The 22,995-nt window shown below is 45.6% G+C and overlaps 1 protein-coding gene across 2 annotated transcripts in view; it reads left to right on the forward strand.

Moving 5' to 3' along the window:
• The window catches only part of MTUS2 (microtubule associated scaffold protein 2), an 876,814-nt gene that overhangs the window by 396,052 nt on the left and 457,767 nt on the right, over positions 1-22,995 (forward strand). For both annotated transcript variants that reach the window (XM_073583159.1, XM_073583160.1), the window contains exon 4: positions 10,945-11,151. In XM_073583159.1, the coding sequence (XP_073439260.1) occupies positions 10,945-11,151 (207 nt within the window). The remainder of the gene's footprint in view (positions 1-10,944; positions 11,152-22,995) is intronic.

Consider the following 22,995-nt stretch of genomic DNA (forward strand, 5'->3'; position numbering starts at 1 on the left):
CCTCATCTGGAATACTATGTCCAGTTCTAGGCACCACATTTAAAAAAAAAGACATTGAAAAACTGGAGTAAGTTCAGAGAAGAGTGACCAGAATAATGAGCAGACTGCAAAGTATGTCCTGCGAGAAACGATTAAAGGATCTGAGAATATTTAGCTTGCAAAAAAGAAGGATAAGAGTAGACTTGATAGCTGTCTATAAATATCTGAAGGGATGTCACAGTGTAGAAGGATCATTCTTAGGCTGGAGACACACTAGCGATTTTAAAATCGGTCCGATTTTGATGCAGGAGAGTTGGACGAATGTAATGCAAGTGTCATCCAACTGTCATGCATTTTTTCTGCCAGTACAATCCAATTATTCACAGCTAGCATCCGATTTACATCAAAATGCAGTGCGATTGCTATCTCATTGCAATGTGATTTTAACATGAGCTTCTACATACAGCAATTCTGTGTCATTTTACACATCATTTTCAAATGAAATATCCTTCAAAAGACACACACACACACTGTATATATATATATATTGTATATATATATATAGTGGTGTAGTGACCACTGTGTCCACTAGGGGGCACTGTATGGATGTCCCAGGAGGGTGGATGAATGGCAAGATACTGAATGACCGTTACATATCTCAAGGTGGGTGGCCTTGAGATGGACATTTATGTGTGTGTTAATCAGCAGTGATACTGCTGAGGTGCTGGTTCAATGTGTCAGGGACTAGTTACCTACAAACCCACCCGGGGGTGTGTTTAATAACGCTATTGTAAAGTGTATATGCGTGTGTGAAGGACCTGTGATGAGGTCATAGTCATGTGACCTGGTGGGCGTGGCTATGGACCATATAATGTGGCCAGGGTAGGTCACATTAGGTGAATGCTGGGACCCGATTGGTCCAGTGTGGAAGGTCCCGCTGAGATGGAGCTTCCTGGCTAACAGCCTGTGAAGTGGCTGTGGTGAATGGCTGCACGTGTCTGAGTTCCCAGGGGAGGGAATGAACGTCTGCAGTAAGCTGAAGCAGCCATGAGGAAACCCGGACGTGGGTGAGATAAGTGAGGCTAAGAGAGCCTGTATGCTGGACATTGTACAACCTGTGTGAACACAGGGTTTACAGAGTGAAACTCTGCCATGGACGCTCTGCTGTTTATATGAAGTTTTGTTGCTGCTGTGGGTTTATGATGTTGAATAAACCGCATGGACTATGCTTGCTTTATGGAAAATCTGTGCCGGATCTGATTTTGTGGCTGCTGAGCGAGTATCCCTTACCCGAATAACAGCGCTACCTCACAATTGGTGAAGAATGCAGGCATTGTAGCCTTGTTGCTGGGAGCAACGGAAGAGGACTGCAAAGTCAGTTGCTAAGGGCAACGCTGAGCAAGGAAGGCCCACGGTTGGGGAAGCCACTGCCCGGCTATGGTTCTGGAACCGTGGGGAGGCCTAGTGAGTAAGGCACTATCCGGATCGGTGAGCCCAGTGCGGCCGTTTCCCCAGGAGAAAGAGACTTATAGGATACCTCTGCGGTAGAGGGGTCCGAGAACCTGCGTGGCCAGCAGGTGATGGTCGTGAAAACCGTGTTGTACTGACCGGGGTCAGTGAGAAAGAGACTGGTGATTGCTATAGGGTGCCTCTGTGGAGAAGAGGTATCCGAGGACCTGTGTGGCCGACACAAGTAACGGACCGGTGTTTGTGTTGTACTGACCGGGGTCAGTGATAAAGACTGTGTACCTGGAGGGTTCAGTGAGCAAGGTCCTGGAGGGTCAGTGTTGGGAGATTCTAGGAGAAGAATCGGATCCCTGGAGCACGTGATATGACCTTGGACCTGGTGAGGCATGAGTGTCTCAGGCAGAGACGGATGTCCTGAATAGCACCCGCCGAGCCCCTGGACCTGGTGAGGCCGGTGTGTTGGGGGACCCTGGGAGAAGGGTCGGCTCCCTGAATAACACCCGGTGTGCCCTGTGTGTTGGACGGTCTCAGGCGGAGACAGTACATCCTGAAGAGCACACAGAAAGGACACGTGAGTTTTTGTGGTGTGTTTTTTTCTTCTTTTCTCAACTCAGCCTGCGGTGGCTCAGTGGGAGTCAAGAAGGTGACAAGCAGCTTCCTGTAACTCGGCGGGGTTACAAAGGGGACAAGCGGCTTCCGGTAACTAAGCAGGGTTATGAAGGGGACAAGTGGCTTCCTGTAACTTGGCGGGGTTACGAAGAGGACACCAGCTGCTCTGTGTGTGTGAACAGCAGCCGGTGGTGTCGGTGATCGGTGACAGCAGGACCTGTGGTGGTGCCAGCAAGGACTTGTGTGGTATCGTTAAAAGACATAAACTGTGTTGTGTGAACTGTGGTCTGACAAGACCGGTATAACGGACATGGGGAAATCCCAGAAGGGGGCGGTGGCCCAAATTGGGGTGGTAGCCCAAAATCGGGGTGGTAGCCCAAAAGGGGGTGGAGTCCCAGAAGGGGGCGGTGACCCAAATTGGGGTGGTAACTCAAAAAGGGGTGGAGTCCCAGGAGGGGACGGTGACCCAAATTGGGGTGGTTCAGGAAATAGCAGCACTGGTTGCCTCAGTGGGTATGTCTGGGGAACCGCAGTGTGTCTGTATGAGTTTTGAGGAGTGCGGCATGTATTTTCCGGATAATGACGGGCCACAGGTGTGTACCGTGATGCTGCACCAGGAAGGAGTCTTTGGTAGACTGGACTCAGAGAGTCAGGTGACTCTGACAGGAACTCCTTTCATTTTATCTCTGACCGAGAAAAACGACAGGGTTCGCTGTAAACATGGGGTCATGGTGAACTATACAGTAAACAGAGTAATGTTTGAGGGGACCAAAGGTGGTGAGTGTCAAGGGGGCAAGATACCACGGGACTTAGTCTATGCCTTTGAGAGGGGCCGGGACTTTGTTTTGTTTGATGATGTATGGTCGGACAATGGAGACGTTTCGACTGTGGGGCCAGCAAACACTGAGACAGTGACGGCTCCTGACGTGGACAGGTCAGAGGTAGAACTGACTGGAAGAAGAAGTACATCTGCCCAACTTACGGACCTGACGTCTCGTGATATGACGGATGGTGGGCTGGGAGATGAGACGACTGGGGTAAAAACACGGTTAAATGGTAACAGGACGGTTCACTCGACTGGTGGGACTGACCCAGTGGTACCCTTTGACAATATAATTAAAGAGGTAGTGGTGAGACACGTGCTGGCCAAAAGAGAACAGGATCGTGAGATAAAGCTGATAAAGGAGACAGTGGAAGGACATCTCGAACAAGAAACAGTCCTGAGACAAATGGCCGAGCACAGGGTTGAGGAGCTCGAGAAAGAAGTCTTGGCGCTGAAAGAAACTGTAAGTGGTCTTCTGGGGGAGAAGAACTTTGACAGTGATGAACAGCGGCCGGGTCCGACTGGTGGTGGAACGGAGCTGCTGGTGCCCGTCTTGGCAGACGGTCATGAAGAGATGAGATCTTGTGAAGTTGGGGAGCTAAGAACTGAAGAAGACAGTCACCCGGTCGGGTCAACTGTAGTGAGGGAAGTGTCCGTGGTAAAGCCAGGGCCTCCTACCCAGGAAGAGAGCAAGACCACGACCTTCAAGTTTGTGATTGATGTACCAAAAGACATGCAAGGGGCCTGTGCTGAGGAAGGTGTGCATGAGGCTTTCAAAGGGGCGGTAAGGTGCACTGGGCGCCTGAGACTCGGCAGCTGGTGATAATGTCAGCCAGGGAAGACACAGCAAAGCTGGTGGCTGTCCTGAAAAACTTGCATCTGCAGTGTCTCCATATCAAACAGTTGGTTAGGCGGAGTAATATGAAAGTTGCTCGACGCCTAGAGTTAGCAAGAGAGGCTATGGATCGGTTGGGTTTGCGGAAAGAGGAAGTTCCGGTTCCCAAAGGGAAGGTAATGCAAGACCTTGTAAATAGCTCCGGTGTGGTGAGGGTGAGGATCCCTCCTGATGATGAAGACCAGGTATCCAGTGAAGAGGGTAGGATTCCCGTCCTGGTGGTTGGTTCCGTGGAAAGCCTGAGAAACTTTTGGATGCTCTTGGAGTATCGAGTGGGGTACCTGCAAGAGATTGAGCAGTTGAGGCTGGACCATCGGCGAATCAATAAAGTGGTTCGGAACACTAAGTGGCGGCCGCCTCCAACCCAAGGTGTAAGGACCCGAAGGGTTCCTCCAAGTAGTGACATGGCAGGTGGCCAAAGAATGTCAGCAAGTGGCAGTTTGACGGGCCATTCGAGGCTGAGAGACATTAGTTCCTGTGAGACACTGAATGGGTCAGACTCAGGCCAGACAGTAGGCCCAACTAAGACTGATGACCGTACCAACCAGGGGAGTTGGTCGGGGAACGGAACAAACAGGGAGAGGAATGTGGTGACTAGACAGTGTCTCATGACGCAGAGACTGTAACTGGAGGGCCAAAGATCAGGGCTGATATTCTGACCGCTGGGGGCAGGGGAGGTCTAACGTAGAGATGAGGCCGTATGATAGAAGGAGATGGTTCGCTCGACCTGTGGGGCAAGGTGTAATGAGTGCATGGTCTCGAGAGCCTGATGTAAGGTTGTGTGATCAACCCCACAAGTTTGAACAGAGGGGGGAGGTATTTGGTGTAGTGACCACTGGGTCCACTAGGGGGCACTGTATGGATGTCCCAGGAGAGTGGATGAATGGCAAGATACGGAATGACCGTTACATATCTCAAGGTGGGTGGCCTTGAGATGGAGATTTATGTGTGTGTTAATCAGCAGTGATACTGCTGAGGTGCTGGTTCAATGTGTCAGGGACTAGTTACCTACAAACCCACCTAGGGGGTGTGTTTAATAACACTATTGTAAAGTGTATATGTGTGTGTGAAGGACCTGTGATGAGGTCATAGTCATGTGACCTGGTGGGCGTGGCTATGGACCATATAATGTGGCCAGGGTAGGTCACATGAGGTGAATGCTGGGACCTGATTGGTCCAGTGTGGAAGGTCCCGCTGAGATGGAGCTTCCTGGCTAACAGCCTGTGAAGTGGCTGTGGTGAATGGCTGCACGTGTCTGAGAGTTCCCAGGGGAGGGAATGAATGTCTGCAGTAAGCTGAAGCAGCCATGAGGAAACCCGGACGTGGGTGAGATAAGTGAGGCTAAGAAAGCCTGTATGCTGGACATTGTACAACCTGTGTGAACAAAGGGTTTACAGAGTGAAACTCTGCCATGGACGCTCTGTTGTTTATATGAAGTTTTTTTCTGCTGTGGGTTTATGATGTTGAATAAACTGCATGGACTATGCTTGCTTTATGGAAAATCTGTGCCGGATCTGATTTTGTGGCTGCTGAGCGAGTATCCCCTACCCGAATAACAGCGCTACCTCACTATATATATATATATATATATATATATATACTGTATATATATATAGATACACACACTGCTCAAAAAAATAAAGGGAACACTTAAACAACAGAATATAACTCCAAGTAAATCAAACTTCTGTGAAATCAAACTGTCCACTTAGGAAGCAACACTGATTGACAATCAATTTTGCATGCTGCTGTGCAAATGGAATAGACAACAGATGGAAATTATTGGCCATTATCAAGACACCCTCAATAAAGGAGTGGTTCTGCAGGTGGGGACCACAGACCACATCTCAGTACCAATGCTTTCTGGCTGATGTTTTGGTCACTTTTGAATGTTGGTTGTGCTTTCACACTCGTGGTAGCATGAGACGGATGTTACAACCCACACAAGTGGCTCAGGTAGAGCAGCTTATCCAAGATGGCACATCATTGCGAGCTGTGGCAAGAAGGTTTGCTGTGTCTGTCAGCGTAGTGTCCAGAGGCTGGAGGCGCTACCAGGAGATAGGCCAGTACACCAGGAGATGTGGAGGGGGCCGTAGAATGGCAACAACCCAGCAGCAGGACCGCTACCTTAGCCTTTGTGCAAGGAGGAACAGGAGGAGCACTGCCAGAGGCCTGCAAAATGACCTCCAGCAGGCCACAAATGTGCATGTGTCTGCACAAATGGTTAGAAACCGACTCCATGAGGATGGTCTGAGTCTCTGATGTTCACAGATGGGGGTTGTGCTCACAGCCCAACACTGTGCGGCCCTCCAAAGAAATGCCACCCCACACCATTACTGACCCACTGCCAATCCAGTCATGCTGAAGGATGTTGCAGGCAGCAGATCGCTCTCCACGGCGTCTCCAGACTCTGTCACGTCTGTCACATGTGCTCAGTGTGAACCTGCTTTCATCTGTGAAGAGCACAGGGCACCAGTGGCGAATTTGCCAGTCCTGGTGTTTTGTGGCAAATTCCAAGCGTCCTGCATGGTGTTGGGCTGTGAACACAACCCTCATCTGTGAACATTGGGCACTCAGACCATCCTCATGGAGTCGGTTTCTAACCGTTTGTCCACCGGACAGGACCCAGAAAACCCCAATGTATGTTTCGCTTTTTTGTATAGATGCTTTCTCAATCCCTCTGTACTGTGGGAAAATGCCAGTGAAGAGGGCATCGGAGTTCATGCTCAGTGTATTCACAGCTGATCACCGTGAGAATTTCTCACGGTGATCTGCTATGAAGACACTGAGCTTGAACTGCCGTGACCTCATCACTGTCATTCATAGCCTAGCCCTGGCTACAAACACCAGCTCACAGCCGCCCCAGAAATGGCGCATCTCTAAGATGCATCAATTCTGGCACTTAGCCTCTCTCTTGCCACTTGCCCTGTAGCGGTGGCAAGTGAAGTAATAATTGTGGGGTTGATGTCACCTTTGTATTATAAGGTCACACCAAGCCCATGGCTTAGTAATGGAGAGGTGTCAATAAGACACCTATCCATTACTAATCCTATACTTGTTATAGGTTAAATAAAAACACAGCCAGAATAAAGTATTTAAATGAAATAAAACACTAAACACAGTTTCCCATCTTTATTATAAAGCTAATCCATGCGAACAGCTTCAGTGACGAGCGGTGACATCATTAAAGCTGTTCTCGCAGCCGGGCTGAACTGCTGTGACCTCAGAACCATGGGAAAATATCAGCCCGCAGCTGTCTGCATAGCCTTTTCTGGTTATTAATTATAGGGGGACCCCACATCATTCTTTTGGGGGTCCCCCTATTTTAGTAGCCAGTAAATGCTAAGTATACAGCTGTGAGCATATATTAATAGCCTGGGAAGATCCATGGGTATTACCCGCTTCCCAGGCTATGAACATTTCCCCTCAGTCGCTGGATTTCCCTCTCTGGTTTGGAAAATTGTGCGGGAGCCCACGCCATTTTTTCCAAAAAATAATGTTTTATTAAATCAGTACACTAGTTGGCCCTTGCAAAATTTTTGCACATTGGTGGTCGTGGGCTCATCAAGAGAATGCCAAGAGTGTGCAAAGCAGTAATCAAAGCAAAAGGTGGCTGCTTTGAAGAACCTAGAATATAAGACATTTTCAGTTGTTTCACACTTTTTTGTTAATTATATAATTCCACATGTGTTAATTCATAGTTTTGATGCCTTCAGAGTGAATCTACAATTTTCATAGTCATGAAAATAAAGAAAACTCTTTGAATGAGGTGTGTCCAAACCTTTGGTCTGTACTATATATATGTATTCTATATGTATATATCTATTATATCTTTTCTATTATAACCTGTCAGTTTGATTTTACATTAGCCACATATGAATTGCCGGCTTTTGAAAGGACACCGGTGCGTAAAATTCGCACAGCACTCGCATGGTCTGAATGCTGTGCGATTGACTTCTATCGCGGGATGCGATCCGACTTTTGATTACAGTCGCAGCATTCTGCGATCTTTTTCCAGTCTGATTGTGATCCGATCCGAACTGGAAAAAAAATGCAGATGAAGACGCAATCATAGAATAACATTGGTCCAAATTTTTATCGGATTGAATTCATCGCAAGTGGGCATGAGCCCTTATTCTCATTTGCACATGGAAACACAAGAAGCAATGGAATGAAACAGAATGGGAGAAGATACAGATTAGATATTAGAAAAAACTTTTTGACAGTGAGGGTGATCAATGAGTGGAACAGGCTGCACGAGAGGTGGTGAGTTCTCCTTCAATGGAAGTCTTCAAACAGAGGCTGGAGAGACATCTGTCTGAGATGGTTTAGTGAATCCTGCACTGAGCAGGGGGTAGGACACGATGGCCCTGGAGGTCCTTTCCATTCTATGATTCTATCCTCAGACATCAGCGAGATTGTCCAATGTACATCCAACTTAGTTGCATCATTTCCTTTATGCTAGGAATACCTGCCATCGGCGCAATTGTCCTCCTCCAATTTCCAGACTGCTTCGCCAATCTGTCCGTGCTTGGGGCGGAGCTGGCGGGCACTTGGGTGGTATGACTACACACAGTGCGGAAGTGATGGGCGATGTGGGAACACAAGACGCCACGCTTACCATTGGTTTCATAGAGACATGGGACTTATGTCTCCTAGTTGCCAGGCAACACAGGACGCTGCCTTGCCTGATGTTAACCATTAGTGGGAATGTGTGGACCCTGCTGTTCAGGTGAGCAGGGAATGGCTCCCTGGACATGACTTGGCTGGCTATTTACAGCCTGCTTCTAATTCAGTTCAGTGCTGTTCATTCAATTCCCCTGCGTAGGTGTATGGTGAGTGCTTCCTCGTTGAGCTCTGGTTGCTTCTCAGTAGTTGCTAATAGTCGTTATTGGTTCTTCTTTATTAGATTCGGTCCCCAGGGTATCCTTTTGGTTTTCATTTGGGATTTTTGCTAGCTTTGGATTTACTCTCATACCTGACTCCACATAGTCTGCGTCACCAGACGCTAGCAATCCTGCGATAGCAGGCTGGGAAGGGCTCTGTAAAGCTCCCCTCCCTATCGGGAATGGGTGAAGAATATTAGGGACTTGCCTAGCAGTGGTGCCTTGCGTCAAGTGCGTCAGTGATTGCGCTTTTGATAGTTCGATGTGAGTCGCTACAGAGTAGTTATTGCTATGCATAACACTTGAACATATAAATTGAATTCTCGTTGGGTTAAATTAGTCTATCTGACAACACCAAACATGAGGCTACAGAACATCACTTTTTCTGATGGGAAAACAATAACACACCTATTGGAGGGAGTGGTTGTCTATTACTATAAATGTACATGGATAAGACTTGTATAGGGCACCAGTCACACACGTATATGTAGTGCACAGTGTCTGGTTTACAGCACTCTATATGAGTACTCGCTATGAGACAATGAGGACCCATGCCAAGGGTTGCGAGATTGCCTATTTTGGCCAAAATATCAACCAATAACTAATTTATTTTTTCCATCTTTTGCACGTTTAGCGTTAGAGGAGAATTTGGGGTATATGTCCCTGTGGGTTGCAGTCATAAGGTACTGGGAAACCCACCTGATCTAATAGTATGGGCATCACTAATTGGCTGCAAGCTAGCATGGTGCACTACAGTGCTGTCTGAACGGTGATATTATGGAGGGTGTGAAGATCTGAACTTGTGTGTTGCAATAATCACGTAGGCAAGTTAACGTTGCAATTATATTTTATTTCTTACGTCCATGGTTTTACAAGAACTCTGGTTAGATGGCCAAAATACATTGCCCCCAGTCCACAAGATCCCCTCCCTGGAGCAGGTAGTACCACTGCCCCCATACCAGACAATACTCACTGTCTCCCGACTTTTGGTTGGACAATAGATTTCGTATCACCTGCCAGTATAGTCTGTAGTTACAGTCCACGCTACTCCAGACAACAGATCCCTTAGGAAAGTTCCTCCAATCCAGACAACAGATCCCTCAACCATAGCAAACTACATAAGCCATCCATCCATAGGCACCAGGACCTTAGCCATCGATCCTCGCCCCTCGACGTGTCTCTACCAACTCCTCACAAAGCACGTGGCCTATTGCCCTCCCTCCTTGGGATCAGCCCCCTCAATGGGCAGAAGTGTTCACTCGCTCCCCCAAAAAGCTAACTGTGCCTTGGTGGAGGTATGTTCCTCAGAACGAACCCATTACCTTGGACTGTAGGTTAGACCCCCTGTAGTAATGGCTCTGCTGGGTCTACTATTCCCATCCACACAATGGGACTAGTGACTGGGAGAACAATGGAATGATTGCTTTCCTTGATTACCAATCATGGGTCTGGCCTTATATAAGCATAAGATCCAGCCTGCACGTCTTCCTCTGCTTACTGTCATTGAATGGAAACAATTATTCTGGAGGATGAAATGATGAGCAAGCAAATCTCTAATAAAACACAACAATAAATTCAATGTAACGGTGCTCCATGCTGAAAAAAGTCTTCATCCCTTGGAGACGTGGACTCCACTCTACGTGCATAGGTCCCATATTTTTTAGAACAAGGCCAGCTCCTCAAAGAGGACTCAATCTGTGAGTGACTGGGGATGTGCACAGGGAGGGAAAGCATAGAAACCACAGAAGAAATGCAGGCTCCACCGAGAAGAATAGTAAGAAGGGTGTGAGAAAGCATTGTGGTGCTGCTGACTGTTCCAGAGTCCTATAAATGAATACATTATAGGACTCATTGATCCTCTATAGTGCACTGAGCCTGTGTGTGTGGCCAGTGTTGGCTCCTGGGACATTATGGAATGCAGAAGCTTCTCCGGCTAGCACATACTTGTGGAAGTTATGGAATGGCTGAGTGTGCAGTGATTTATCCATATTTAGCATGGTGGTCTATAGAGTGAGGAGAGTGTGTGCGACAGAGAATCCATAGCACCCTGGGAAATATAGTCTAAAGGCACAGCATAAGGTGGAAAGTCCAGAATGTAAACAGTAATAGATGATAAGGAGGGTTCTAAAGACCTGAAAAGGAGTTAAAAATGCTAAATAATAACAGGAGTTTGAGGACCCAATACAGGGACAGTCAGACAATTTATTTTTCTTATTTTTTTTTGCCTGTAAAACCCCTTTTAAATTTCTACATTTCATTTCCCATGTTTTATATTTTTTTCACAGAGGATGTTAAAAAAGGTTCCATACAAAATGGTGCAAAGTCAAATCTTCCAAAGCCTTGTCAATCTGGCCTTCGCCCCCCCGGCTACTCCCGGTTGCCCGCAGCAAAGCTTGCAGCTTTTGGATTTGTACGGAGCTCCAGTGTGTCGTCACTGTCAAGCAATCAGTCTAATGACAGCGTCCAGAGCGATCACAACAGGACAACTAACAGTAAGTCCACAATATTCTGTGAAATAGCCGGTGTTCTAGGTTATACACGACAGCATAAGGATGGAGCCAAGATAGTCATTAAATATATTTCGGATTGGTAAGACATTGTATAAAGCAGGAGGCATTACCATATTAAAAATGTAGGTCTATGCACGGATTTAAGCCAGGGTCACAAATTATTCTGTGAGCTGATGATTCAGAACAAAGTATTAAGCAGCACTGAGCTATAATGAGCCACCCATTAGGAAAGATATCTTGGTAATTAGAGATTGAGTGGATCGATCTGTGGAGGATCGCGTTCAAGTTGAATTCGTTGAAATTTGTAGTTTCACGTGAATTTGAACAATTTGAGATTTCATTTGTGGTTCTGCTGAAGCATCAGAGAGCAGGCTAACATCATTTTGCATGGCCTTACAGGCCTCCTCATAATGCCCTACAGCTATAACAATTGGCGTATCATCATAACTTGTACAGAGTAGGTCAGTACCTGGGCCATCACAGACCAGTGGTCCCCAGTTTTACTGTTTGAACAACAGAGTTGTTTTCCATCTCCAGAGTCACTGGGTGAATCTACAATGTAAGCTCTTATGATCTGCAGTGTCCTCTCTTTGTCTTTCTCTTTTTCCTGTAGAATGTAAGCTCTTTTGGTCAATGGGGTCCTCTCTCTCTCCTGTAGAGTATGGTCAGAGGGTTCCTCTCTGTCTCTCTCCTGCAGAGTGTATGATCTTTTGGTCAGCTAGTTCCTCTCTCTCTCCTGTAGAGTGTCAGCTCTTATGGTCAGCGGGATCCTCTCTCTCTCTCCTTTAGAGCATATGCTCTTATGGTCACCAGGGTCCTCTCTCTATCTCCTGTGGAGTGTAAGATCTTGTGGTCAGCTAGGTTCTCTCTCACTCTCTCCTGTAGAGTGTAAGCTCTTATGGTCAGCAGGGTCCTCGCTCTCCCTGTAGAGTGTATGTGCTTATAGTTAGTGGGGTCCTCTCTCTCTCTCCTGTAGAGTGTAAGCTCTTAAGGTCAGCGGGGTTTTCGCTCTCTCCTGTAGAGTGTAAGCTCTTATGGTCAGTGGGGTCCTCTCTCCTGTAGAGTGTAAGCTCTTATGGTCAGCAGGGTCCTTTCTCTCCCTATAGAGTCTAAAGGCCCCTTTACATTTAGCGATGCACCAGCGATCCCGACAATGATACGACCCGGTCAGGATCGCTAGTGCATCGCTAAATGGTCGCTAGTGAGCTGCCACACAGGCAGATCTCACAGCGACATAGCAGCGATCTAGTGGACGATACTTACCTTTCAGACGTGGCGATCCTGGCGTCCTCCCGTCCACGTCCTCCCGTCGCTCGTCGGCGCCAGCAGGAAGCCCAGCAGGAAGCGCCCGACGAGAAATGGAGCTGCGCGATCTCGCGCGATTAGCGATGGACAGCAGGGGAGCCGGTCGGAGGTAAGTATCACACATAGCGATATCGCTAGCAATATCGCTGCTGCGTCACCAAATTGGTGATGCTTTAGCGATATTGTTAGCGATATCGCTATGTGTAAAACCCCCTTAAGCTCTTATGGTCAGCAGGGTCCTCTCTCTCCCTGTAGAGTGTCAACTCTTATGGTCAACAGGGTCCTCTCTCTCCTTGTAGAGTGTCAGCTCTTATGGGCAGTGGGGTCCTCTCTCTCTCCCGTAGTGTGTAAGCTCTTATGGTCAGTGGGGTCTTCTCTCTTCTGTAGAGTGTAAGCTCTTATGGTCAGTGGTTTTCTCTCTCTCCTGTAGAGTATAGGCTCTTATGGTCAGTGGGGTCCTCTCTCCTATAGAGTGTAAGCTCTTATGGTCAGCAGGGTCCTCTCTGTCTCCTGCAGAGTGGAAGCTCTTATGGTCAGTGGGGTCCTCTCTCTCCCTGTAAAGTGTAAGCTCTTATGGTCAGCAAGATCCTCTTTCTTGTCTCCCCCTCGTGTATCTTCTGAACAATTACAAGCTTTCCAGTTTTGATATCTGTGCAAATCAAATTCTAAGAGGAAATTCAGAGAAGTTGGCAAATCAAATTTCAAAAGATCCGCTCATCTCTATTGGTAAGGTATCTAGATACAGTTAACATTTTATTAAATATTTTAGGGAATTAATGCTCTCCGGTTCAGTAGATTCTTATACTGATAGGTGTAAATTGTGAATGTCTGAATGATGTAATTTAAGTAGAATATGTTACTGATTTTCAATAGTATGGTCATTGCTTTGTGTATTAAAGAAAAGAGAATTAAAATTTGCTGAGATATTACAATTTCTAAATGTGATTTATTACAATTGAATCCGCCAACTTCATGAATGCTTTAAAACAGAAGATGATACACTTTATGTGGTTTTGGATATACAATGTAAGGCGTATCCACGGGCTATGCCAAAAATATCTTATATTGGGGGAATTTAATTTGGAGATCCTCAACTATATGAAAGACAGTGATGTCCTGATCTTGCAACTCAAAGAATACCCGAGGAGAGGTTTCGAAACACATTGGCTCAGATTCATCATTTGGGGGTTTTTTTAAGTCTCTTTCCCTTTTTGACTTGCAGCATTAATTGCTGACTTTGACACCAAATTCATCAAAAAGGCAAGCGTGATTCATGAATTTGACGGAAAGTAAAAAATGGGCTGGCTTCCTGTATGAAACTTTTTTTGTGACTTTTGCGGTCAAAACTGAGGATTCCCTCTTTATTGCTTTTAGTCTTAAAGAGGACTTTTCACTATTTTTTACATGACAATATAATGATAAAGTGGCTAAGGATCAGAATAAAACCGATTTTTTAATTTTATTTCTCCTCTCCATTGTGGAGTTATTAGCTTGTAAATTTTAGATGCTGATTTCAATGGGGGCATTACCAGAGATTCTACTTTGGGGGAGTGTTTACTTTTTCCCTTGTATGATGTTGCCCAATCATAAGCTGGCTGAGTCATGCAGGGGAAAAAGAAATAGCAAAGCACCCCCAGAAAAGGATCAGAACCAGCTTTCTCTGTATGATCTGGTAAGACTGATGTTTCATAAATCACTCCTAAGCCCAGAATGGACAGGAATTTGTCCAGCCTTAGGGTATGAGACTGCAGTCACTCTATATGATGGCAGACAACTGACTCCTCACATGGCGCGCACTGCACGCTGTCGGAATTCTTTGGTGTTAGGAACACGCAGTAATGTGTCAAGTATGCAATTTGCATACTTACGGGCGCACTTTAAGGTGAGGCTGCACACGTCTAGTTGGCACTTGACCACATGTATGGAAATTGTATACTTGCGGTCACATGCCCACTGCTCCTGGCAGCAGTACTAGAGAACCCTGACAGTGCACAGTGAACACGATGTGAGGATTCTCAAGTCTGCAGTCACATAGAATTACTGCATACTTGTAACCTTGCATACTTGTAGCCTAAGACCAGACAACCCCTTTAAATTAATAAATACAAACTTTAATCTTTTCCCATAAAACTACTGTATGGATCGATCTAATCAGTAAATGCTGCTCTAAAATGTACTGGCACGTTCATTGTGACCAGTCATCATTAAAATGGATCTGTAACCAGATTCTACATTATAAACTGTATACATTAATAAATAGAGCATTTAGACTTGATGTTGCTGGTGTATTTACTTTGATGATACAAGTCAGAATGGGTGTTCAAACCTGTATAGTTAGGACGAGCATTTTATGAGTTTGTTTACAGAATGAAATAGCTCATGATACACAGTGTATTCAGTCTCTGGCCACCCAGCCTGACAGCTGCAGCTTGCGCTGAGCAGTGTGAGATCTCAACAGCGAGGAGGGACACTGAGGAGATGGCAATCAGGCAAGGTTGGGAGAGATTTAGTTATACTTTCATAAAGGATTATGCAGCCATTCTCATTTTTCGGAGTAAATGTACCGGCCTCATCAGATTTAACAGATCTGTTTAATAATTTATGCAGTTTGTATATGGAAATCTGGCGATAGATGCGCTTTCATCCTGAACCATTTCTGTCCCTATCCAGGTAATACTGTAGATACATAAATTTATTAACTTAAAGATATTGGCAGAAATAAAAGAGCACATTTTCCATAAAAATAAAAGGATTCATGGCTGCTGGGTTAGTACTTGTTGTACGACTTGCACTTATACTTGATCCCTGGTCACACAGGCAGCTCGTACAGGTTTATCTTTTCGCCTCTTTATCCTTAGTTCGCTTTTTATTTAATTGCCTGCAGGTCTGACCCATCAGAGACGCACATGTCATCTGGAATATTGAATGTAAAGCTTTCTCCTCTGCGCGACTGAGGGTTTCTTCTTCTTGTCTCCCCTGGACATGTTTTGTAATGTCGATAACTTGAGTAATACATGCAAACTCTCATCTGAGAATTCATTTTGCATCAGAAAGCGATTCTCTACCTTCCAATCACATCTTATATTATAACCTCTTTAGCCTATGCAAGCCCCCGCAGCAGGAGCAGAAGGATTCATCCTACCGCAGCTCGATAAAGTATTCTTGTCTGTATAATAAGAAATGAGAAATGATAAGAGAACGTTCCCCTGAGTCAAGAATCTCTCCTGAATGGAGCCGCGTTTGTTTCAGGGTGTCTCTTAGCACTTTGCTGTGACACAAGTGCCACCTATAAGATTTATGATCAGGATGGGGAACAAGAAAATGCCTCTTGCCACATCGTACGTTACTTGGATCTGCTGTTGGGTTCACTAGTCGGCTTATTCCTAATAATTATACCAGGCAGGTTTTTCCTATACGGCTTTACAATAAATGCAATGTTCCCACGCATTGCCTGACACGTACAGTTCAGGACCCCCGGGGGTTAGAAAGCATTTTATGTCTCTGCATTTATATTATATGAAGCTTATTTAGTGCATCAACCAAACAGTGGGATTAAAGCCAACATGTGCAATGAAAGCTCCAGTTAGTTGCCATGTGTTCACCTTTGGTGATGAAGGATACAGACATCAATGGCGTACTGCTTTTACACGATGTGGCAGAGATGAGGTCGTTAACCCCGGCCGCTATCAAATACTTATTAAAGGGCAAATAAAATTGGTGACCTATCTGCAGGATACATCTTCTATATCCAATCCGAGAATATCAAACACCCATCATCCCTACGATCTGCTGGTATTAGCTCCGGCATTGGCAACCCATCTGTAGGATAGAGCTTCTATATCCAATCATGGGATATCTGACACCCATCATCCCTACGATCTGCTGGTATTAGCTCCCGCAGTGGTAACTTACCTGTATTATAGATCTTCTATATCCAGTCCGGGGATATCCGACACCCGTCATCCCTACAATCTGCTGGTATTAGCTCCGGCATTGGCAACCAATCTGTAGGATAGAGCTTCTATATCCAATCATGGGATATCTGACACCCATCATCCCTACGATCTGCTGGTATTAGCTCCGGCATTGGCAACCCATCTGTAGGATAGATCTTCTATATCCATTCAGGGGATATCTGACACCCATCATCCCTACAATCTGCTGGTATTAGCTCTGGCATTGGCAACCCATCTGTAGGATAGAGCTTCTATATCCAATCATGGGATATCTGACACCCATCATCCCTACAATCTGCTGGTATTAGCTCTGGCATTGGCAACCCATCTGTAGGATAGAGCTTCTATATCCAATCATGGGATATCTGACACCCGTCATCCCTACAATCTGCTGGTATTAGCTCCGGCATTGGCAACCCATCTGTAGGATAGAGCTTCTATATCCAATCATGGGATATCTGACACCCGTCATCCCTACGATCTGCTGGTATTAGCTCCCGCAGTGGTAACCTATCTGTATCATAGATCTTCTACATCCATTGAAAGAATATCTGACACCCATCATCCCTACAATCTGCTGGTATTAGCTCCGGCATTGGCAACCCATCTGTAGGATAGAGCTTCTATATCCAATCATGGGATATCTGACACCCGTCATCCCTACGATCTGCTGGTATTAGCTCCCGCAGTGGTAACCTATCTGTATCATAGATCTTCTACATCCATTGAAAGAATATCTGACACCCATCATCCCTACAATCTGCTGGTATTAGCTCCAGCAGTGGGCAGATGTAAACCAGACCAGCACTGGGTAGCTCCATTCAATGTGTAGTACTAGTGACCGATGCTGAGTACTGCAGGTCAACCTTTGTTACCTTCAACAGGAGCTGATCTGCAGTACTTAGCAGAGCCCACTACATATTGAGTAAAGCTGCATAATCCTAGCAGCTGATCGATATGGGTGCTGGATGTCAACAATGTATTCCTTTACTCTCATCCCAGAGAATCGGGTCGATTATGCTAATAATACTCTGATCAGAGAATAATCCGAATATCAGTACAGTGTGACTCAATTCTCTCTGATGAGGAGAAGAGGGAGAAAAATATTTCTCAATTTTCTCCATTCTGTCAGTCCGTGGAAATCGGACTGCACTTAGATGTCATCCGAGTGCAGTCCAATGTTTTGCACGGACTACTTGACTTGCATGAAAGGAAAAGAGATTGACTGTAAATGACCAGATAAGGCTACTATTAAGCTAGTCACGCAGTTACCTGTAGTGTGCCATGCTGGTTTACAGCCTATTGGTGAGGCCCATACAACTGGTTCACACGGAAGACATCATAACACCAGGCTGCAAAAAGAGTCTTGATCATTTTAGGAATCACTACCCTGACATTACTGTCTCTGCTCCATCATGACATATGAGAGGCCACACAGGTGCAAAATACTGAGGATCATCCACTTACTGTCCGTACCTACAATTCATAAGAGGGATGACTGCTGGTATTATATCTGCATATACATAAGACTTCTATACTATGCGTTTATGTGTCGGGCACCATACAGGCCCACTCACTGATTCTCAGAGTGTAGACACCTGTGATCCTAATACCGCGATTTAACATGTCCCTCTTGTCATATTATTTTCAGGGGTACCATCATTTCTGTCCAGGCCTATTTCAAGACTTTTTATAAATTCTGTGGAAGCATGGCTAAAAAGCAATGTTTGACTTTCATTTGTTCATTTTCATAGATTTTTGATTTATTATTACTTTTGTCAGAATCAAGTAATTTCTGTGACCATAGTGGGGTTTTCTGTCATTAAACGAGGGGTACCAACAATTTTGATCATGTGTGTAGATATGCCATATACTATAGCGACAGCTGTTGTGAGTTCATTTTTCCCTTCACCATTGAGGTCTGATGAACTCCCTACTCTGGTGAAGGAAGGTAGTGAGACTGATTACCAAACACATGGGCAGCTAGATGATGACTGTGTGACTGGAATTGAGGACTGGATATAAGGCTGCCGACACCCTTCTTCCTGGCTGGTGATTTTCCTGCTGGATTCTTGAAGACCAGTCTGATTCCTGCATCTCAAAGCTAAGTTTTCTGCTCTTCTTTGTACTCTTCAGTTTTGTTTTTGTTTTGCCTTGTTTTTTGGGAGTTCTGCCATCCCCGGCCGGGGGTGAGCTGAACTCCATTTTTGTCTCTGATCTGTTGATATTTTGCTCTGTCTTCAGAATATACCTGAGTGCTGATATAGTCTTTTGAAGCCTAGCGACTTCAGGGCCTGTTTTTCCTATCAGTCGGTTGGCTCATTTTGATAGGGTTTTTGCGGATGGCAGACAGCAGCTTTCTTATCCTGTCCTATGTAGTTAGCTTGGGCCCCATCATTTGCTCAACCTATCTTTCTATCTGTGTTAGTGTTTTCATCTTGCTTCACCATCATTATATGTTGGGGGCTGCCTATTGCTTTGTGGTCTGCTCTGGGGCAGTTTAGTTTTTCCCCTTTCTGTCTTTAGGCTATATAGTTCTCCGGCTGTGATCGAGGGGTCTAGGGCACCGTAGGAACCCCCCACTGCTACTGCTAGTTGTTGTGGATAGGTTCAGGGGTCTGCAATCCGATAGCTGCCAACCTCTCTGTTTTTTCTGGACTTAGCTGGTATTTTGTTTTTTCCTCCTTCGGTGACTCATCATAGCAGAATCACCAGCCATACCGCAGATCCTAGGGTACTCAATAGCAGGAGAGAATTGTAAAAAAAAAAAAAAAGTGTCAGAATTTTTTTTCTTCTTCTGTGTGCATATTTTTTCCTCTATATCTCTGAGGCCGTAGGGGGAATTTTTCTCTCAATGGAGATGAAGCAATTGTCTGATTGTGTGGAGCAGCTCGCTGCTGAAGTGCGGGGAATTTCCGCCTATCTTGCTCAGTCACATGCTGCTGAACCAAAGATTCCTACTCCTGATGTATTTTTGGGGGATCGGTCTAAATTCTTGAATTTCAAGAATAATTGTAAATTATTTTTTGCCTTGAAGCCTAACTCGTCGGGGAACTCCGTGCAGCAGGTTAAAATTGTCATCTCTTTGCTGCGCGGCGATCCCCAGGATTGGGCGTTTTCTTTGAAACCTGATGATCCTATTCTGAATAATGTGAACGCATTTTTTCAAGCCTTGGGGTTGTTGTATGATGAACCTAATGCTATTGATCAGGCTGAAAAGACCCTGTTGGCATTAAGCCAGGGTCGGGATTCGGCAGAGTTGTACTGTCAAAAATTCTGAAAGTGGGCGGTCCTTACTACCTGGATATACCTGGCCTTGGCAGCCCTCTTTCGGAAGGGTTTGTCAGAAACTGTAAAAGATACTATGGTGGGATTTCCTGTTTCCTCTGGTCTTGACAATTCTATGTCATTAGCCATTCAGGTGGATCGGCGTTTACGTGAACGCAAAACTACACGAGAGATGTTACCACGTGTTGAACAAATGTCTGAACCTATGCAATGTGATAGAGTTTTGTCTAGGGCGCAACATCAGGAGTTCAGAAGGCGTAATAAGCTGTGTTTTTTTTGTGGAGATGCCTCGCATATTATTTCTGTCTGCCCTAAACGAGAGAAACGTTGTGCACACACGTTTTCTGTGGGTGGTGTTCAACCTAAGTTTCTTCTGGCAATTACTCTGATCTGCTCCCTGTCCACATTTTCCGCCAAGGCTTTTGTGGATTCAGGAGCAGCTCTGAACCTGATGGACTTGGATTTTGCTAAACGTTGTGGATTTCCTATGACACCTCTGCGGACGCCTATCCCTTTGAGGGGTATTGATGCTACTCCTTTGGCGAAGAATAAACCTCAGTTTTGGACCCAGGTGGTAATGCGGGTCGCCCCAGACCATCAAAAAAATTGCAGATTTTTGGTGTTGCATAATTTGCATGATACCATTGTTCTGGGGTTTCCCTGGTTGTAAATCCATAATCCAGTTCTGGATTGGAAATCTTTGTCTGTGGTGAGTTGGGGTTGTCGGTGTGCCCTTAGTGATGCTCCTGTTTTCTCCACCTCTCCCCAGTCGCATGATGTTCCTGACTATTTGGCTGACTTTTATGATGTATTTAGTGAGAATGAGTCTGCGTCTTTGCCTCCTCATAGGAGTTATGACTGTGCAATTGAGCTGAACCCGGGGTGTAAATTCCCCAAGGGTCGGCTTTTCAATTTATCTGTACCCGAGCACGAGGCTATGCGATCCTATATTAAGGAGGCATTGGAAAGGGGTCATATTAGACCATCCTCTTCACCCTTAGGTGCTGGGTTTTTTTCGTGGCTAAAAAGGATGGTTCATTAAGGCCTTGTATTGACTATCGTGCCCTCAACAAAATTACTGTTAAATATCAGTATCCGTTACCCCTGATTTCTGATCTATTCTCCAGAGTTAAAGGTGCTTGCTGGTTTACCAAGCTTGACCTCAGGGGGGCGTATAATCTTATTCGCATTAAGCATGGGGATGAATGGAAGACGGCGTTTAATACTCTGGAGGGACATTTTGAGTACCTGGTGATGCCTTTTGGGCTCACTAATGCCCCTTCTGTCTTCCAGTGCTTCATGAACGATATATTCCGAGACTTTGTGGATAAATTTTTGATTATCTATCTGGATGATATTTTGATCTTCTCCAAGAATTGGGACTCTCATGTGGAACATGTTCGGACTGTGTTCCGGATTTGGAGGGAGAATTCCCTGTATGTCAAGGGATCGAAATGCCTTTTTGGGGTACAGAGGATTTCATTTTTGGGATTTATTTTGTCTCAGTCAACTATTGAAATGGACCCGGCCAAGGTACAGGCCATTTATGATTGGGTTCAGCCCACTTCTTTGAAGGCCCTCCAGAAGTTTTTGGGTTTTGCTAATTTTTATCGGAAATTTATAGCTAATTTTTCTGGTATTGCCAAGCCATTGACGGATTTGACTAGGAAGGGTGCTGATGTGCTGAATTGGTCTCCGGAGGCTGTTTCTTCCTTTCAGGAGCTGAAGCGAAGATTCACTTCTGCTCCGGTTTTGCGGCAACCTGATGTCTCACTCCCGTTTCAGGTGGAGGTGGACGCTTCTGAGATTGGTGCAGGAGCGGTGTTGTCCCAAAAAGATCCTGTGACATCTAAAATGAATCCTTGTGCTTTCTTTTCCCGAAAGTTCTCCCCATCTGAACGTAACTATGATGTGGGGAATCGGGAACTGTTGGCCATGAAATGGGCATTTGAGGAGTGGTTGGAGGGAGCCAAACACCAAGTCGTGGTCCTTACTGACCACAAGAATTTGATTTACCTGGAGTCGGCCAAGCGCTTGAATCCTAGACAGGCTAGGTGGGCCTTGTTTTTCACACGTTTTGATTTTGTGGTCTCTTTTCTTCCGGGCACTAAGAATGTCAGGGCAGACGCCCTCTCTAGGAGTTTCCTTGCTGATTCTCCTGTTGTGACTAAGCCTGCTACCATCTTAGGCGAGGGGGTAGTTCTTTCTGCCATCTCGCCCGATTTGAGATGTTCTCTGGAAGAGTTTCAGGAGGACAAACCTGAGCGTTGTCCCAGTGGAAAGTTGTATGTTCCTGACCAGTGGAGGAAGAGAGTGATGTCTGAAGTTCATTGCTCTGCATTGGCTGGTCATCCAGGTATTTTTGGTACTAGAGATCTGGTGAGTCGGTCTTTTTGGTGGCCAGCCTTGTCTCATGATGTCAGGAATTTTGTGCAGTCCTGTGGGACTTGCTCCGGGTCTAAACATTGTTCTCGCTCTAGTGGCTTGTTGATGCCTTTGCCGGTGCCCAGGAGGCCATGGACCCATATTTCAATGGATTTTATCTCTGATATGCCTGTCTCTCAGAGAATGACTGTTATTTGGGTGATTTGTGATAGATTCTCTAAGATGGTCCATCTTGTACCACTCCCTAAGTTGCCATCTTCCTCTGAGTTGGTGCCCTTGTTTTTGCAACACGTGGTTTGCTTGCACGGGATTCCTGAGAACATTGTATCTGACAGAGGAGTTCAGTTTGTGTCTAGATTTTGGAGGACTTTCTGTTCCAAGCTGGGAATTCAGTTGTCCTTCTCCTCTGCGTTTCACCCTCAGACCAATGGGCAGACGGAGAGAACAAACCAGACTTTGGAGTCGTATTTGAGATGTTTTATTTCTGCCGATCAGGATGATTGGGTTTCATTTTTGCCCTTGGCCGAATTTGCTTTAAATAATAGAGCTAGTTCTGCCACTTTGATGTCACCTTTTTTTTTGTAACTTTGGTTTTCACCCTCGATTTTCTTCAGGGCAGGTGGAGCCTTCTGCCTGCCCAGGTGTTGACACTGTGGTGGAGAGAATGCACCAGATCTGGGACCAAGTAGTGGATAAGTTGTCTCTCTCCCTGGAAAAGGCCCAGCGGTTTTCCAACCGGCGTAGGACCGTTGGTCCCCAGTTTAAGGTGGGTGATATGGTTTGGTTGTCATCAAAAAATATCGCTATGAAGGTGGCTTCTCCTAAGTTTAAGCCTATATTTATTGGACCTTACAAGATTTTGGAGATTATTAATCCGGTCTTTTTTCGGTTG

Source organism: Dendrobates tinctorius, unplaced genomic scaffold, assembly GCF_039654945.1.
Source record: "Dendrobates tinctorius isolate UK_male_01 unplaced genomic scaffold, ASM3965494v1 ptg000075l, whole genome shotgun sequence".
NCBI lineage: Eukaryota > Metazoa > Chordata > Amphibia > Anura > Dendrobatidae > Dendrobates > Dendrobates tinctorius.